At 40.1% G+C, this 19,992-nt stretch overlaps 2 protein-coding genes across 2 annotated transcripts in view; one reads left to right on the plus strand and one right to left on the minus strand.

Annotated features, from left to right (window-relative positions):
* The window catches only part of LOC118413255 (mannosyl-oligosaccharide glucosidase-like), a 52,579-nt gene extending 37,554 nt beyond the window's left edge, over nucleotides 1-15,025 (plus strand). Inside the window, exon 2 of the mRNA XM_035816502.1 lies at nucleotides 11,604-15,025. Coding sequence (XP_035672395.1) covers nucleotides 11,604-13,526 — 1,923 coding nt within the window. The 3' untranslated portion in view covers nucleotides 13,527-15,025. The remainder of the gene's footprint in view (nucleotides 1-11,603) is intronic.
* Nucleotides 15,026-15,318: 293 nt separating this feature from the next.
* The window catches only part of LOC118413262 (beta-centractin), a 9,285-nt gene continuing 4,611 nt past the window's right edge, over nucleotides 15,319-19,992 (minus strand). Inside the window, exons 10-13 of the mRNA XM_035816511.1 lie at nucleotides 19,180-19,354; nucleotides 18,752-18,813; nucleotides 18,612-18,652; nucleotides 15,319-17,283 (exon numbers count right to left, since the gene is read on the minus strand). Coding sequence (XP_035672404.1) covers nucleotides 17,181-17,283; nucleotides 18,612-18,652; nucleotides 18,752-18,813; nucleotides 19,180-19,354 — 381 coding nt within the window. The 3' untranslated portion in view covers nucleotides 15,319-17,180. The remainder of the gene's footprint in view (nucleotides 17,284-18,611; nucleotides 18,653-18,751; nucleotides 18,814-19,179; nucleotides 19,355-19,992) is intronic.

A 19,992-nucleotide genomic window follows, 5' to 3' on the forward strand; every position in this document is an offset into this window, starting at 1 on the left:
GCCGTAGCAGCCTTGGCGAGTACAATATGTTCTGCAAAGGTTTTGAGCCACCATGAGCAAAAGTCGTTCCAATAACTAATAACATAGACACAATCTACAAAGAGGTGGTTTAGGTTTTGTTTGTTGTTACAAAAAGGACATTTATCTGAGTCTGTAACTTTGATTTTCTTTAAATAGCAATTTGTCGGCAAAAATCTATGTATGATCTTATACTGAAAGTACTGTAGTTTAACATTCTTAGTACATGTAAAAGGTAATAAATACACTTTTTCCAAGTTGTTTTCATTTTCTAGAACGCTTAACAATTCATCTTGGCCCGTTGGGGGTTCAAATGTTTGTTTTAAATATATATCATATAATTGTTTACAAGAGAAGGCCTGAGAAGCGATGGTGTTTTCCACCGAATCACCGAGCTGATCCTTTTTTACTGTATTTTTCCAACCATTTGGGATAGCTGACTTCAGGCTAGAGTATCTGAGCATATCAACAGGTGTAAAGACTATTTCATGTTTCTGGGCCAGCTCACCCAATGTTAGGAAGTTACCATCGCTTGACATAACATCACATATTTTCAGAATACCAGCTTGGCACCACCGGTTGTACAATACAGATTTCCGGCCTACTAATATAAATCTGTTATTCCAGATAATTTGTTTACTTATGTCATCTTTAGATTTCGGAACCGATTGCACAATCGACTGCCAAGCCTGCAGTACTTGACAGTAGAACAATGGTAAATTAGATAGATCTAAACATGTTATATCATAGTTACATTGAAATAGTAATTTCCCTCCCCACTGACTTAACATATAGGAACAACTTTCACTTTTCTCGAGTCTCTTAATCCATGACGCCTTAAGGGCTTTACATTTAATGGAAAAATCCACCATAGTTAGACCACCTTGGTCTTTTTTCCCTATTACTGTCTTCATTTTCACCTTTGGCTTTTTTTCATCCCAAATAAATTTGAAAATATAACCATTTACTTTCTCAGAAAAGCCAGCGGGAACCGGCAGAACCGTACAATTATAAATTAGTTTAGAAATACCAAGTGTTTTAACAAGAACAATTCTCCCAATTGTAGTTAGATCTCTTATCCTCCATACATTTAACAGTTTCTCCATAGCTTTCAGGTGATAATCAAAGTTTAACTTATCACAGTCTTCCTGGTTGTATGAGAAATAAGTACCCAGTGCATATATAGGCCCACGTGGCCACAGAACCTCCAAAGGCTCATCGATCCTATGTCTGCTTGCTCCCATCCACATAGCTTTAGTTTTTTTTTTACTGACCTCTAGGCCACTACAGAGTTTAAAATGATCTAGAATGTCTAGTAAGCTTTTAGCGGAGTTTTCATCTTTGACAAGACCGGTTAAATCATCAGCATACATGGATAGTTTTCGCTTGCAGCCATAGATCGATATACCTTCGACAGAAGGATCGGCCCTTATTCTACAGGCTACAACTTCAATCACTAAGTTAAATAGATATGCTGAAAGTGGATCACCCTGCCTTACCCCTCTACTTACATCAAACCACGGCGACGAAAAACCGTTGTTAATAACACAACTAATAGCATTTTTGTACAGTAGTTTGACCCAGTCAATGAAGTTTTTTCCAAGATTCATTGTTTCTAATGTTTTAATGATAACTTTACGCTCAATTGTATCGAAGGCTTTTTTAAAGTCGATGAATAAGGCAAGGGCAGGCAAATTATGCGTTTTTGTGTACTCCATGAAATCAGCAATATGTCTTATATTAGTGAATATTTGTCTTCCTTTTATAAAACCTGTTTGATCTGTATGTATCAACTTTGGCAAGAGAGGTTCTAGTCTATTCGCTAAAGTTTTACTTATGAGTTTATAATCAACATTTAAAAGTGTAATGGGGCGCCAATTTCCAAGTTTCCTTAAGTCGCTATCCTTTTTTGGTATTAAATGAATTACTCCTCGTTTCTGTGACACTGGTAATTCACCTTTTCTAAAGGCATAATTTGCAGCTAAAAGGAGGTCTTTGTCTAAGTACTGCCAGAAATGTACGTAGAATTCTGTTGTTAAACCATCGCTTCCTGGGGATTTATTTTTTTTCCTATTCAGTTGCTGCAAGGCAATATTAAGCTCCCTTTTAAGGATTTCCCCTTCACATCTTTTTTTTTCTATGTCAGATAATTTTGGTATGTTGTTTGGTTGAAAGAAGGGTAAAAATTCTATCTTGTTTGGATCACAGTTGGATGATGTGTACATTTTTTTATAATATTCAGCTTGTAATAACAAAATTTGTTTTGCGTTTGTAACAACTGTGTCGTCTTCTTTTATAATTTCAGTAATGTTTTTTTGTTCGTAATTTCTCCTTTCTAAATTTAGAAAATATCTTGTGTTCCTCTCCCCTTCTTCACACCATTTACTTTTACTTCTAATCATTGCCCCTTTTGTTCTTTGAGTGTGAATCTCACTTAATTTTTGTTTTACTTTTGTAAGGTTTGACAAAGCTATTTTTGTCGGGTTTAAGTCACAGTCTTTCTGTAGTTCGTTAAGTTGGAGTTCTAGTTCTCTTTCCAAACCTCTATTTTCCTTGGCTTTTTGTTTTGCATATTTTATGGTAAACCCTCTAATTTCCAGTTTTATCATATCCCATTTTAAAGACAGGTCGTTTATATATGAATAATATCGGCTACATACAACAATTTTATTTTTCAACTGGACTGTAAATGTTTCATCAGACAATAAAGAGTTATTAAACTTCCAAAACCCAGGACCTCTTGGTTTATAACAGGGAGACGTAAGGGTTAATGATATAGCCCTGTGGTCTGGAACAGGTGCATTTATTATGTCGGTTTTAGCAATCTTATCTTCATTTACCTCTATCAACCAATAATCTAACCTGCATTTAATGGAATAATCTGCGTTATTCCAAGTATATCGTCTTGTATTCAAGTTTTGTTCTCTCCATATATCCTTTAGGGAAAAGCAATCCATTAATGACTCTATCTCTTTGATAACATGTTTTTTTTCTATTACAGGCTTGCCTCCCTCCTTATCGTACACCTGTAGAGCTATGTTTAGATCTCCTCCAAGCAAAATATCTCCTTCACAGAAGTGGGTAATGTTATGTTTTAAATTTTGAAAGAAGGCAATCTGTAGAGTTTCATTATTAGGCGCGTAAACATTGATCAAACTAAATTTCTTATTTTGTACTTGTATATTAGCAAAAATGAACCTGCCTTCACTGTCTATTTTACATGCAACTGTATGGAGAGACATCCTTGGATTAAACATAATCATAACACCTTTGCTATGGACTGTACCATGTGCCATAATGGTCTTACCTCCCCATTCCTGTGACCAATATTTTTCACATTTGGCTGACGAAAAGGTTTCTTGAAGAAAGATTACATCATACTTTTTCGCATGTAACCATCTAAATAAGTTTCTCCTTTTAAATACATCGTTAAGGCCTCTGACATTGATCGAGACACATTCTAACTTATATGAACTAATCATGTAACCCTTGATCTTAATGAAACAATATTGGGGCTTGCCACAAAGATAGAACAGTTACAGGACATGAAAATAAAGGACCTATTGTCCGGATAACAATTGCAGTTTTTAAGCACAATATCTGCTATGAGACGGAAAATAGAAAAGTAACAGAAAAACAAACCAACAAAGGTAAGTTGTATCGGCGTGTGTTCTTCTTTTCTTTGTAATAATGATGCAGTTCTAGGAGCCTACTATAATCCTCCTGGGAAAGTTTGAAAGTGTGTGTTGTCGCAAGTCAAGGTCCTCTCATCACCCGTTTCCGCGGACGACTGTATCTCCGAAATTCCTTAGTCAGCTGTTCACATAAATCAGTTTACATAACAAATCCTAGTCACATGTATCTGCAGCTGTTCGGAATAAGTGCTCTTATTCAAGAGAAAAACAGAATCATAACAAACTTGTTTGTCGCCCAGTAGTCGAATATTTTATGTCCGATTTTCCTTGACTACCTTCCATCGTTAATTCAAGGCGTATTTTCCAGGAGATGACAGAAATATAGCACGTTTTCTTCCAGTTTATGACGCCGAGGTAGTTTTTGTACCTTGAACATTCCATTCATATTCAAATGAGTCCGCTGAACTGAGATGCGTGTTCGTACACGTTGAAGAAATTCCAGTCATACTTCTCCAACATCTCGTAACCAACTTTGATAAATTCAAGATTACAGTAAAATAAAAGAATGCCACTCTGTCAACATAGTGGAGAATAAATCCAAAGAAGGATACGTCGACACTCCGTTAGTCCAGATAATTAGGCCTTATCTGAAAACTTGATAGGGACACCGTCCCCACCTCTCCATTTTCCAGCGAAAAATCGCCATTTTTCTCCTCTGCTGTACGCTGCGGCCACCTCAGCTTTCCACTTTTTCTTTTCCCTCAGATCATCTTTCGTTAAATCATCGACTATATAGTATTCCTTTTCACTCAGTGCACTCTTGGCTTTTACCATGACAGCTACCTTGTCTCTGTACGACAACATTTTGGTCAGAATGTGGGATGGCTTACCGCGAAAACCTTTGCCGTCTCTGTGAGCTCTCTCGATAGTAGCAGACTCCAGGTTAAAATCGTTCTTGAGGATTTCCGAGACGACAACAATGGAGAAAATATTGTTACCTGGGTAGGCTATTAAAGTTGTCCTTGCCAGCGTTCCCGCCAGGTTTTTGAAAGTATGCGTCCCAATATTTGGGAGGGGCGAGACGAGCGCCGCAGGCGCTCGCATTTTAGGGGGGTCCGGGGGCATGCTCCCCCGGGAAAATTTGGATTTTCAAACCTTCTAGAACACAATTTCCTGCAATTTGAGAGGATAATCATGCACTTGAGATTGGATGTCGGTTGCCTCTTTTACTCCCATTTTCAGTTATCGACGACCACCCTCTTCATCAAAATACGTTATATTAAAAAAAACTGTAAGCACAGGGAATCAGCCTTCCGTGATCTGGCCCGGGTATTATTTGTCCAGACATATCTATATGAAAATTTTGGATTTTTGATGCTTCGAAACAGGGCTCTAGCGGCCTAGCCTGTCCGTCAGCCCGTGAAAAAAATTCTGCCAATTTTTTTTCCGTCATTGAAAAAAAAAAATGTCTAACGTTACCTCGTGCGATCGATGTTGCGCCCTCCCGCATCAAAAATTTTTCCGAGACGATAAAATAATGGCGCCATCACACTTTGTGTCTTTTTTCTATTTTGCCCGATGATTTTAGTCAAATTTTTTGAATCGGTGGGGTTTTACAAGGCCTTGCCGTCATTTTCCACGAGCGTGCGTTTGTTCCTGCGACCTCAGGTAACCCCGTTTTCGGCGTGAAATCTTTGGCTGGATTTCTTTTTAAATAGATCAAGAACGTTATACATTACTCGAGGAGGACGATCTGCTGCCTCTTTGGCAGTAATCATTGCCGGTGTAACCTTGAAGCAGTAGCCAGAAAGACGGCGCTGCGATCGACGGTCCGTCTGGGGAGGGGGGCGTGCCGTGCCATGTGCCACGGAGTGCACAGCCGACTCGGATCGACGCTTGACAACAATATTGCGGCCCCTTTTCTGCCGCAAATTTTGTCTTTTTGAAATAAAAGAAATTTTGTAAATAAGAAATAAAGTGTATAGTTTTGGATTCTTCACTTATTTACCGCGCACCGTTTTTTGTTAGCAGCTAGGGAAGAAACTCAAGTTGCCAGACGACACGGGCGGCTACCAACGTCACGTGCGCTAATACTCGGTAACTTTTGTTTTTTTTCCGGTGACCAATAACAGAGTGCAACATTACATTTATCAAACGCTGATTGGTTATTAAGATGATTGGATTTGGACCTGGTGGCCAATCTAGACTGCTTGGCGCTAGCGGCCTGTTGTCAAAGATACCGACTGCCAATCAACTGCCCACAGTGTGAGAACTTTTGTTGAGATGTGCAGCACTCGCGCAGAGCAGTTTGCTTGTTCAATACTAGTATTACCCACAAATCTTTAACAAATACGTGAAACTGAGGACAAGTAAGTATCATGTTAATATCAGAATATAAAGTCTGCATAAGATTTCTTCGAGTGTTAAAGAATGCTGACTGTCAGACGTATTTCACGGACTACAAAAAATTACATTGCGCAACGGACAGCTCAGACTGGCGCGTGGCTGGGTGTGTCGCACATGGGTCCGCTAGTTGTAAAACGTGCCGCGCTCCGCCCCATGCCCAGACTACTAGGATGACCGGAAAGTGAAGAATTTGAAGTATAAATTGTAAAGGTAGGATTCCTTCGTATAAAGACAGATTTTTTAAAAGATTCCAGATACATTTTGTACACTGGTGGTACAGGTCAGCCTTTCTTTCATATTTTTTAATGGACGCATTCAGCTGAGCCGAGTGCGTCTTTCCAGAAAAAAATGCGTCCAAAGACGTAAAGACGTATGCCTGGCGGGAACGCTGGTCCTTGCCAAAGGGACTGGATCTGATATTTGTGAGCCATATGTACCACATGTGATGTTTGTGCAGTTTGAACTTTGACATCTCTACTTGTACAGATGTAGAGGTCAACTTATTACATTTACTACACTGTCAGTAGATCCTGCTTTGGCATAACATTTGCCTCTAGTCTAGTCTAGTCAAAACTCAGCCTCCTCCAGGAGATGCCAGTACTAATAAAGTTGCTGTCTTATCAGAAGAACAATGTTTTACAGTAATTATCTGGTAACGTTATCATTCACAAAGCCGGTAGCCGCCACGTCTCAAACAACTACAGGCCTATATCACTACTGAGCGCAGTGTCAAAGGTTATGGAAACCCTGGTGAACAAGCGACTAATTGCCCATATAAATCCGATACTGACTGACCACCAGAGCGGATTTAGACCACTTGACAACACCGCACTGCAGCTGTGCCGACTAATGGAGGAATGGACCGACGCCATGGATAGAGGACAAATTGTAGGCTGCGTATTTCTTGACCTCCGAAAGGCCTTTGACAAGGTCTGGCACGCAGGACTTCTTGCTAAATTAAAAGCATACGGGATTAATGGCCCCATGCTCAACTGGTTCACCAGCTATCTCTCCGATAGACGACAACGTGTCGTCATTCAGGGAGTAGGCTCCGAATGGAAGTCTCCATTAGCCGGAGTGCCGCAAGGATCCGTCCTCGGACCGACACTTTTTATACTTTACATCAACGATCTGGCCACCAGCCTTACACAGTGTCAAACAAACCTATTTGCCGACGATACATCACTGTCTTCTTGCCACCGCTCTATCGACCGCGTAGTCGCATCACTAAACAGTGAGTTGAGCTCTGTGTCAACCTGGCTCTCAAAATGGAAACTAGAGGCTAATATAGACAAGTGCAAAGTCATGTTTATTACGTCTCGCGCCCTTCCACGATCGATTCCTCCTGTGATCCTAGGAGGAACTGTTTTACAGGTTGTCACCAGTCATAAACACCTAGGCGTCACTGTCACAAATACCCTGTCCTGGTCAACACACGTAGAGATCATCTCAACAAAGGCTAGGCGATCTTCCGGACTACTATGTGCTCTACGGAAGAAGATTCCGAAGAATCTACTTCTCAGGCTATACACTATGATCACAAGACCAAGTCTAGAGTATGCTGACATTGTCTGGGCCGGCCTTACCAAACGTGACCAAAAGATTCTGGAATCTGTCCAGTACCAAACCACCAGGATTATTAGTGGCCACTCCGGACTACCGTACCCTTCATACGAACGTCTCTACTCCGAACTAGCCCTACCGTCACTACAGTACCGACGCAAGTTCCACACTGCAGTAACTATGTACAAACTGTTGAATGGACGTTGCCCCCCACACCTGCAAAGTCTGCTTCCTCATGCACGAGCGTCTGCTATCGACTCCCGCTACCCCCTAAGAAACAGTGAACATTTGACTACTCCTGCATACAAGACTACACGATCTCAGAGAACATTTGTTAGCAGAGCAATTTCCCTCTGGAACTCTCTCCCCAGTAGTACCCGTACAGCTAGCACCATCAGCTCCTTCAAACATAGACTGCGCACGTCGCCTGATAACAAATACTCTGTAAACGCTTGATAAAGTATATCATAGTTTCCTAATACTCATTGTAATACTGATAGTAGCTATTGATGGCAACAACTACTGTTCCTACTGAACGATCTGCACTGTAGTACGTATACATTATAGCGTTCAAACGTGTTAATCGCTGACTAACTAGCCTTATATAGCTAACCGAGTAAAATCATTTGTATCATAGACTGACATTCTAGATCGTACGACTGCTAGTCAAGCTGTAAACACGGATCACCTCTGTAGTCAAAGTTACATGTATCGTTAATACTGTTGTATACTGTATACTATTGTATAACGTATATTGTAATGTTACCAGGGCTAGCCCTTGATAATAGCCTCAGGCTAGTTGGGTAGCCCTGGCTGTATTTCTCATGATTATACAGCCGAATAAATCAAATCAAATCAAATCAAATCTATTGTAGCTACCAGGTTCCTTGTAGTTCAATAATCAATATGTTATGTTACAGTCTATATATTATGACATTCCTGTATCAGCTTGTCAAAGTTCATACCAGTAATACAAAGTACTAGTACCAAATTGAAGCAATGATATGCCTTGGTTTCCTGACAGACTAAAGTAATCTCACTGTCTCCCCCAACCCTGGGATGATGAGTTGGCATCATTACAAGTTTTCCCAATCCAGACAGTAGAGGAAGACAGCTCTTAACTATCAGTAGCCAGCCAAGTTGAATGTGTGGAAGGTCCCATGTTGTACACAGTGTGTCAGACTGTGCCATGTGGTTTGTATGTTTAACCATTGGCTCACACCTGTCAGATCACTGTTGGTATTGGTTGATTGGGCAGACACACCCACCAGACCTATCAGACACACCCAGGTCACGTCCGGTTCCCTCATCCAATCATTGGGTGGTAAATTTGAGCTTTTGGAGTACATGTATTTTACTTGGCAGGGTAGTGTTCTTGTGTGGCCTTATCTTGGCTAGCCCTGTCCATAATATCTAACACATTTAGGCCTAGGAAAAAATTAGGGTCGGTAGGTAGGGATTATCTTTTTTTTTCTTTTATTTTTTTTAGGCTGGCCAAAACTCTACTGATACATATTACAATACACTTGAACAAAGTAAACTGAAATACATGATGACACTTGTCTTTCAATGTCAAACTTGCATGATAGATACATTTATCCTTCATTAGATGGGACAAGCAGTATTTTACTTCAATAGGAAGCAGGCTGAATGAAAATTCTAACTGGAAGCTATGTGACTCCACTGCCCACCCAAAAAAAAGTCTAGGGTCGGCAGGTTTTTTTAGGGTGGGTAGGGAAACAGGAAACACAACGTTTTTTTTCCTAGGCCTTATCTCCCCACATCTGTCAACATATCCAACCTCAAGAGTCTCGAAGAATATTGACCATTGCAATTGCTGATTTCATCCCATATGTTGTCATTCATCATAATTATTCATTTACAAATGCTTTCAAATATTTGTCATTATTTGTCTAAAACATATTACTTATTTAAGTTATTACGAATTGTCCTTTGAACTTTCTACACTGTGTAAGTAGTTCCCTGGTTGTGCAGAACTTTGCATATATTCATGATGTGAAACATGAAATTTCCAATAATTTCTAAATAATGGTAAGAACATTTTACTAGATCTAAAAGGTCAGTTGGACACAAGTATTGCTTGAGAAGCTGAGATACCTCTTGAGAGTTTTTTGGAGCTAGTTCATTGACATGTGACATTCCAGCCATAGGCACTTGTCATCAGTCTATAATTTAAGTATAAATACTATAATTCTGTCCACATGTCTTCACTTCCTCTTACATTGTGCTAAGGAACAGATCCAGACATCTTGGTTGATCCAGAATGTTCTTATTCAGGAGGCAATGTTGCATGGTTCCTATATTCGTTCTATATCCTATGTCTACAGAAGGTGTTGATGAAATAAGGCCTTGTCTTCATCAGGACATGGCCTTGAGCCTGACCCAGGTCAATAGGCAGACTTTCCTTGTTTGCTTTTGTTATACAATACAATCCTCAAGGTTAGATCCTGCTTTGCTTAGTCAGCCAATACACCAACTCTTATATCCTGGTATAATTGATAATAATAATAAATTATAATACATCTGGTGTAGCAGTGGGTACCCAATTTTGAGTAATGAGGCTGATTAATGTGCTCAAGGCACCTCGAACATGGGACCCCCTTTTCACGTCCCTCCCGAAAGACGAAAACTTGTGAAATCTTGGATATAGCCATACTTCTTTATGAAAGTAGCCTTATACTTATGCTACGGCCGCGTGGCGCATTGGTACACCGGATCCCTCGATCTCGGAAGTTAAGCAACGCGCGGTCTGGACAGTGCTTGGATGGGGGACCAACTAAGGACGTCCGGATTGCTGTAGCCTCACGAAGTTTTCCACGAAATTGTCTTCCGGGAGGGACGTAAAACGGGGTCCCGTGCTCGAGGAGGTGCCTCGACCACGTTAAACAGCCTCATTACTCATACTTTGGGTACCTACTGGCTGGCAAAATATACCAGATGATTATGGTGAACCACCCCAATTGCAATGGCTCAATTCTTTTAGATACAGAGGAACAGCATGTTGAATGCTCTGTATATCATTACATCGCTTCACAGATTGAAGAGGAGTTTTTGACTACTTTTGAGGAAGGTTTACTTGATTTAGAGGCTTTGGTGCATACGTTTATGGTATGTCAGGATGAGCTGCACTTGAGTTTCCATTGCAGATTTTTCATGCCCCAATTGTTTTCCTTGGTTTAATTTTAAAACCACAACTTCTCAAAGTTAACTATGTTGTGGTGGAAAAAAGCAGAATCTTTCATGCACCATTAATTTGTCAAACACATTTGTGAAATACCTTTCTGCTAAAGGCTAGTAAAGCTTAACCTAATTGGTTGATTGAGAAAGTACAAAATGTTCTGACTGTGTACTTGTTGACATAGGGACTGCATGTGGCGAAAGATATGCACAGTAGGAATAGACAATCTCTCAGATCGGTTGCACTAAAATGCTCTGTTTTACTTGTTGCACAAGCTTGCTCAGTGTTGGGGTCTAGAAATATGCATGTGTGCTCTTACAATAGTTAGATGTATGCAGTTCAAGAATTTGTCAACCTTTAAGTTAACTATGCATATAACATGGAGTATACATGTATGTACATAGGACATTGGCCCTTAATACTGCCATGAAACTGGAACATTAAACAGGTGCTTTTGCCACAAACTATGCCACTGATGTATGCTGTAGTTGTGGCACTTAATAAAAACTAAAATTACACCCATGGTCTCTATTTATCCAATTTTACTCACTCAACCATTTCAACCACTTGGAGATTTATTCATCTTTCAATACACATTTTATTTTGACATTGAGGCTATGTCTTATGTCTGTGGCATTTCAGTGAGTTTTATGTAGTCAGATTTGATTGCAGTTGCAGGAATCATAATTTTATATAACATGTAATAATTTGTAAATAGCAAAGTTCTTCTCTTTGTTCCATGTGTTCATATTAATGAGCAATGTTTCTCATTTGTTCCACAGAAGTCCAAGAGCATCAGTATCCCTACGGTGTCTTTCCTGTTCTATGCAGCGACGGACGGACAGGGCACGATACAACCCGTCCTCGAAAACAACCGCCTGGTCGCCATCACAGGACAGACCGAGGAGCTGGGAAAGTTCCGCATGTCCTTCCCAAAGGTGTCGAGAAAGAACATTACGTACCACCATCTGGTCTCGTACTCCCCGCGTCTGGATCTCCTGAAGAGTTCCGTGGAACACGGGATGCGCAGATTACTGTTCAACAAGACGCGCATCCAGTACGGGCTGGCCGGGGACCTTATCAAGAGGAGTAACATGCCCGACCTCAAAGCCAACGTGCTTGTTCATCAGGTCACTCTGGAGGTCCCGTGTGTTCTGGAAGTCGTGTTTGAGTCGGAAAGCTTCACGTCGAGGAACACCAGACTTGTGGGTATGGAACTAACCAGGGAACTGGAGAAGTACAAGGTGGCATTTGATGAGAAGTTTGAAAACACCTTCGGCTTGAACAGGAGAGGATACACGGAGAAGAACCTGCGGTTTGCCAAGGCAGCTGTCAGTAACATGGTAGGGGGGATAGGTTACTTCCGAGGAAAGTCCCTGGTGCAGTCTCCGTATAATGAAGAACCTGTGGAGTATTGGGAGGCACCCCTCTACACAGCTGTCCCATCCAGGTCCTTCTTCCCTCGGGGATTCCTCTGGGACGAGGGGTTCCACCAACTTCTCATCAGCAAATGGGACACGGCAATAAGCAAGGAGATCCTCAGTCATTGGCTAGACTTGATGAACATGGAGGGCTGGATCCCGAGGGAACAGATTCTCGGCAGTGAGGCAAGAAGTAAAGTGCCGGCCGAGTTTGTTGTGCAGAAGAACCAGAATGCCAATCCTCCCACTCTCTTCCTCCCCATCCAGTCACTGATGAAGGACTTGGCCAGCAACAGGAGTGAGGAGGACATCCTCCTCCTGAAGCGGATGTTCCCCCGTCTGAAGACATGGTACAACTGGTTCAACACATCACAGCTTGGGAACGAACCATCATCCTACAGATGGAGGGGGAGGGATCCAGGTGCCAACAAAAACCAACAGCTCAACCCTCTCACCCTGACGTCAGGCTTGGATGACTACCCTCGTGCCTCCCACCCGTCAGACAGCGAGCGCCACATCGATCTTCGCTGCTGGATGGCGCTTGCATCTGGTGTGATGGCAGACATTGCAAAAGTGATCGGCGAGCCAGGAGAGGAGTACGAGGCAACACACAAGCTCCTGACAGACAATGCTCTGCTAGAAAAACTGCACTGGTCTCCAGAGAAACAACTGTTTTCTGACTATGGAAAGCACACCAAAGGGGTTGTGCTAGAACGTGAAAAAGTACCCCTCCCACCCCCACCCAAACCTGGGATGAGACGACAACCTGTCCCAAAAGGCAAGATGTACAGAGTCCTCAAGGGGGAGCAACCAACGGACAAGTTTGTCAACTCATTCGGCTATGTCAGTTTGTTCCCTTTCCTCCTACAAATTGTGGACCCCAAATCTCCAAAACTGGGCAAGATTCTTACGGACCTGAAAAACCCCCAACTCTTGTGGACAAAGTACGGCCTGAGATCCCTAGCCAAGACAGACCCCTTGTACATGAAATACAACACAGAACATGACCCTCCGTACTGGAGGGGACAGATATGGATCAACATGAACTTCCTCGCAGTGCGGGCGTTACATCATTACTCCAACATAAAGGGACCGTACCAGTCCCAAGCTGCAGACACATACAAAGAACTGAGGCGTAACCTCATCCATAACCTGTATGTGGAGTATGAGAGGTCAGGTTTCATCTGGGAAAACTACAGCGATGTTAACGGTCATGGCAAGGGGTGCCATCCATTCACAGGGTGGTCATCACTGATTGTGTTGATAATGGCTGAGAAGTATTAAGGACTATGTGGTTTGCTACAGGGTTAGATGTTAGCTGTCAGTCTTTTGAGATCAGGTAGACACAGATACATGTGTAACTTTTAGACCAGGAAATCTTGTGACTGGTTGTACAAGTCTTGTTGGCATCACCGCAAGACGCTTAATGTACAATGAGAGCTTCTTGCATCATGATATACAATAAAAACGACACATTTATCTGTATTGAATTGATTGGGCCTAACCTTAAAATTGGGAACAGATATCTTCTTTCTCTTGATCTCTGTTACTTAAGTTCTGTTGTAGAACATTAGTCTGATGTCACAGTATGTACAAATGTATTCTGTTGAGTGCACATGTATATACCAAGTGGATTTATGCAATGTGCTACCACTAGTACCAGTAACAGGATAGAATTTGCAATCAATTTTACTTCAACATCAGTGTCAGACACTACATTGGTTTAATTTGACTTAGATACCAATGAAGAGGGAAACATTATCAAATGATCAAATAACAACATTCCTGAGTTGTGTGATTTGCAATTGGCTGTTTTTATTATTGCCATTCCTTAGTTTGGAGTCTTGTTTGTCATTGGCCATATTGGATGTATGTATTTTAACATGGAGGTATGCATGATGGCCTAATTTGGTGGATAACTTTATTCTTGGTGGTTATGTGTGGACAAAGTCCTAGTCATCTTGCAGAATATTTCTGCTTTCTGCACATAAGTATTTATTAGTAGAATGTAGTTTATGGCAAGGTGTATCCTGGTGGTATATATAGGAATTCATTTGTGGGTTGGATCCCTGATTTTATATTGTTTGTCAAACAATGATTGATTTATATGATGATCATGAGCATTTCTTTTAGTGATCTCTTTTAGATCAGATATCTTGCTTCAGACTGAAGAATCTATGAATGATGAAAAACTAACACTCAGCTTTTGAAGGGCTAAGCTTCACATGCAGCTTTATTTTACTTTGCAGATCTGAGTTTACCCTTCTTTCTCCAACCCAACTTTATTATATTTTAACTACACATAGGACTGTATAACAAGGGAAGGTTGGAAGTGATCGCCACCTCTGCTAGTATGCACTGCTATAATGTAATATGCAGTTGTTAATAGTGTATTGCATCATACAGTTTGAAGCACCTCACACTAGCAATATTGCAGAAGCATTGAAGCAAGTAGGCCCCAAAAGAAGTTTGGCCAATTTCTATTGATACATTGTGAATGTGTGCCTCAAAATATTGGACAGTTTTTTATGTGATCATCATAATAATCTGATTATCGCACCTGTACTATTTCCGTATGAGCCTACACAGCGTTATTTATGTCTTTGTGCCAATCATTGTTTAAGATGATGACCTAATTAATGTCTTTACACCTAAGGTGTGTTTGATTTTTGCTGCTTTGTACAGATATCCTTGACGTTGTATGCACTTTCAATACAAGAGCTAGTGCTGCTACAGCATATATGGAAACAAGATGTAGAAATAAAGCTGTTATTGGAACACTAGCATGTTGTCAGTCTGTTGTTTGTACTTGTAGGAAATATAATTTTGTACAGGTTATATAGAACAATAAAGCTTGCTTTCATATTTTCTACAACCCCTACACATGACCTGGCCAATGACCAGTACATAATACCCAAATGTTTAGATAGCAAATCAAAAGAGTTGTAAATAGTACATGAGTGTGCAAGAAACCTAGTCCATGACTACTACTTGTTTCCACTTTCTACTGAATAAGTTGAGAAGCAAATGCAGAAAAGACCCATTGAATTTGAAATACCAAGAATGAAACAAAACATACAATTATGGCTGCTGATTTATTCTCTGCATTGCAAATCACCTATGCCTTTGACAATTTTTGAGCATAACAAGTACAGGTTTGCTTCCCAAGGATATAAAATGTGCCAGGTCTGCGAACATTATGTTGCCATATACCTCATGTATGTTATATATGTCAGATCCCACATTTTCCCAAGACAACAAACCTGTGCTTTATCTACAATACACTTGTTGGCAAGCACACTCATACATGATTAAAAATGATAATAAATAATTGACAAAGAGGGTCTAGTTCGAGCAATTGTTGACTACCTGGAATGCATCTTCCCGTTATGTTTGTAAAAGCTACATGAAGATTAATGAGGAGACATATTCAAAATACATTTCATTTCAGTAGATTGACGAATAGCTTTTAAACCAAGTGCTAGTAGTAATTAATGGAGTCGCATAAACTTCATGAGGTTTCATATTTGGGAAACAGCGCAGCTGAAAGGACCAAAAAACACAAAGTTGAATTGATAAAACAAGGTTACATAGTTTTCTTAAATTACCCCTGAAAATGTGTTGGATTGTGAAGTCCTGTAAAAGTAGCTATCAGTAGGATTTCCACATGGTACAATGCAGGTGCAAAAATCAGTTTGTAAGCTACTTCAAGTCGACTACTTTGTTCTAGGATTTGTCCTCTGATCCAAATCTTAGGAAAAAAGTCAAAGGAGTTCACAGGAACCTTCAAGTTTGTTAACAAACAAACCCAGTTAAAACATTAATCACATGTTTTCCCAAATGTTCATGTTTACAAAGATATAGATATTCTTGAACCACCTACATCATGTACAAATTTCTAATCACAGGGCTCAGTGCTTTTCCTGATTTGTAAATTAATTTGGAAAATGATACTAAGTCCTTAAATATATAAACTAATAACCCCCACAGCAGCGATTTTCTATCTTGAGGAGCAGTAAAAAAAATGACCAGCAACAATGTATCATCTAGTGTGCATGTTCTCAACATGACTTTGCACAGTTCAAAACACCTACGTAGGATTCATTGGTTTATCAAAGACAAAGGCAACCCAACATTTGCAGCCACGGATTCTACCAAAACATATATATGTCTCAAACCTGATTCTACAGAACGCTTCTCTGTAATTGTTTTATTTTCATGTCAGTCTAAACCAAAATCAACTCACTTTTCTCACCACAATATGGTACATGTTAGTTTGTGCTAGATATATTGTACCAGTTATGAATGTGTACCTCAAGAATTATACAGGAGTAGTACATGAATAGCAATCTTCCACTGCCTAACACTACACCAATGGCTGGACCCATTCCATAACTTTCATTTACCTATGCTACATCAAATTAATAACACTTGTGCAGATCAGTAGGCACCAACAGGGCCAGGTTTAAGAAGATCATTCAGTAAATGATTTGATACATGGGGACACGGATAATTTCCTTCTAAAATATCATCAAATTTGAGAAACTTTGTTGTAAACATCTCCCATACCTTCACTAGTTTCAAACCAAACACATTCAGATACAATGTTGTTACCTCTACACTGGAACCAGCTAATACTTCCTTACCAATCACATCCTGATATTGGTATCATCCATATCCATATACATCCAGGAAACCCATGCATATACATATTTCCAACGTGACTTTAATTTTGTTGACAACAGTAGGTCAGTTGCACATCATTTTTGCAAAGCAATAAGTCTAAAGAAGGCTTAGAAAGGGAGCCTCACATATTTCTGAATTTGAAGAATTGTTGAACCCCTTGATTTCCATGGCACTGCACACAGTACTGAGCTTTGGGTGTGGATTGACCTGCACAACTGTCTTGATGCTACAGCTAGTTGCCTCTCCCTGACATTAGAATGTCTTGCGGTGGATCGCTCGGGCCCCGTCTTCGTCATACTCCTTCTTGGACACCCACATCTTCTTGAAGGTGTCCAGGGAGGCCAATATAGAGCCCCTGGGAAGTAGTAAAGTGTAAAGAACATAATAAGTGTTGATGAAAAGGTCTGAGATGAATCGTAAATTCAGTTGACAGAACTGGGTAGTAATGTACATGTCATAATTCTGCTTTACAACTCATGTATGTATCAAAGACTGCAGTGTACAAATACTAAATCTGTACATGTACGTGTCCTAATTCTGCTTTACAACTTATGTATGTAACTAGAGTTCGGCGACCTCATACCTCCATGAAAATTTAGAGCTTTCGTAAATTTCATGCAATTGACTAACACATTAACATAATTTATGCATGGTGTTGTTCATCATTGACTAACGTACACATGTCACAATTATAAAATTCCCATCATCAATCATAAAGCAGTTTTGAATTTTTTTCATAAATTATGCAAATAAGTTTCTCATTACCATATTTGGTATCTGCTTATATTCCACCCATCATAATTAACATGTGTTACATTTATTGAAGTCCAGTTATTAAAAACAATTGAATTATACAATTTCCTCATTAATTATGCAAATTAAGCTCTCATTTGCATAACATGTATATTATTATGAACATCTTTGCCTAAGGTACCCGCATGCCTAATATGATGCCAATCCGTCAATCCTTTCTGCAGTTATCCTCTTTGGAATGTCTTGACAAAAATGCCCCTGCAGTTCCAAAATTGACTGTTAGGGGACTGAAACTTGCCCCACTTTGTCATGACACTGAAAGCTATCTACCACCAAAATGTCAAGACCATAGCATATCTGGAACAAGAGATACATTGAAAAAACTGATAGGATAGAATATCCTCATTAATTATGTTAAGTTACTCCTATTTTGCATAATCTGTATTTCATCCTGTACAACATTGTCTAAGGTACCTATACACCAAAAATCATGAAAATCCGTTGTCCCCTTCTTGAGTTATCCTCTTCAGAAGTTTTTGACAGAAATGCCCCTGCTATCCCAGAACTAGCCGCTAGGGGGCCCAAACTTATGTCACTTCTTCCTGAGCACAAGAGCTGTCTAACACGCAAAAATCGTGACCATAGCATGTTCAGAACACCGTCCGAGATAGCAAAACCAGAAGTTGCGCTGCAGTACCAAGGGGAGTCGCTAGGGGGCCAAAAATCTAATCATTTCCAGCTTTCATCACACACTACCAACACACCAAGTATGAAACCAATCCACCCAACCGTTCTTGAGTTATCTTGTTTACACACACACACACAGACACACACACACACAAACGCAGGGTAAAATATAACCTCCATGACATTTCATGGAGGTAACAAAGACTGCAATGTACAAATATAGAACATTATCTTAGTTCTTACCCTATCCACGTGGAATACAACCTCTCCTGTGGTGCAGAAATCTGGAGTGGACAAAGTATGAAAGTAAGACCATGTTCACATCAATGAACAAGTGACAAAAATACAGTAACTTCAGTATGAGCTCAAAGGTCACCACTCACCCTAATCTTGACATCCTTTGGTGCTAGTTTCTTGACCTCACTAAGTAGTCTGTCTCCAAAACCTAAAGGGAAAGTAAAATTGCATTGATAAAGAGAATGGACACTTACATACTTTACCAGAGAGTAGGAATGAGATTCTGCCTACCCAGTCTTCAGAATACAATCAAACAAAACTACATAGATGTTCTGTAAATTCTTTCAAGTCCTTTTATTATATGGAATTGTTTGTGCAATCCTAAGTTAAAAGTGAGTATATGAGGTGATATCAAATCGTTGTCCTAATCTAGACTGCTCAAGGACAGTCAAACAGGTTGCTGTCCTAGTTTGTGGCCATAGTTAAAACATCAGAAAACACTGACACACATATTCAGTTGCAAACTTTGTGGCAACTGCTAGGGGGCATGAGTGTCCAACAACAGAAAACGTACCTTTAAATAACGTGGATCCTCCCGACAGTACGATGTTGGTGTAGAGTGTTCTCCTCAGGTCCATGTCTGACTTGTGTATGGAGAAGGCCAGCACCTCATGCAGACCCTCACACTCCTCCCCTATCAGGTCTGGTCTGAACAGCAGCTCAGGAGCACGGAAACGTGCTGGTCCAACCTGCAACATGGCACAGAAGGTTCCAGTTTGGAATTTGTTTTACCTTACCAAAAAATAGTCCTTGAAAATATGACACAAACCCTTCGTTTTGGCTCCCAATTTTTTAGCTACCGCTATAGCAGTGCATAATCTTTGATGTTTCCTGAAAATAAACTATTTTGGGGTGAAAATTTTAGATTATTAATGTTTTACCAACTGAGCCTAACGGTCAGTGACAAGGCACATCTTTCTATCGGAAACACTGGATTGTCCGAATAACGATGATTTGAGATGCGCTAGCGCTTTTCTGAGAGACAGTCAAATCAGCCTTGAACCGTAAAAATACTCCAGACCAGTACAAACAGTCCCTACCTATCATGTTATGGATTGTTTATAATGCCCAAGTCTAATCAGCAATGACATTGGAAGAATTTAAGAGAACTAAAAGTGATGTTGTACTCAATTGGTGTACATTTACCATCTTAAACAAATTTGCATTTCAGTGTTGACTTGAGTATGATTAACATGAATGTTTATCTTTGACCTACATACCTGAAGCTGTCTGCAAAAAAATTTTAAAATGGTTTAAAAAATCTGTTATGGGCTTTTAATAATCTCCATAACAGATATCGACACCTGACACAATAGATATATCACAC

Source organism: Branchiostoma floridae, chromosome 4, assembly GCF_000003815.2.
Source record: "Branchiostoma floridae strain S238N-H82 chromosome 4, Bfl_VNyyK, whole genome shotgun sequence".
NCBI lineage: Eukaryota > Metazoa > Chordata > Leptocardii > Amphioxiformes > Branchiostomatidae > Branchiostoma > Branchiostoma floridae.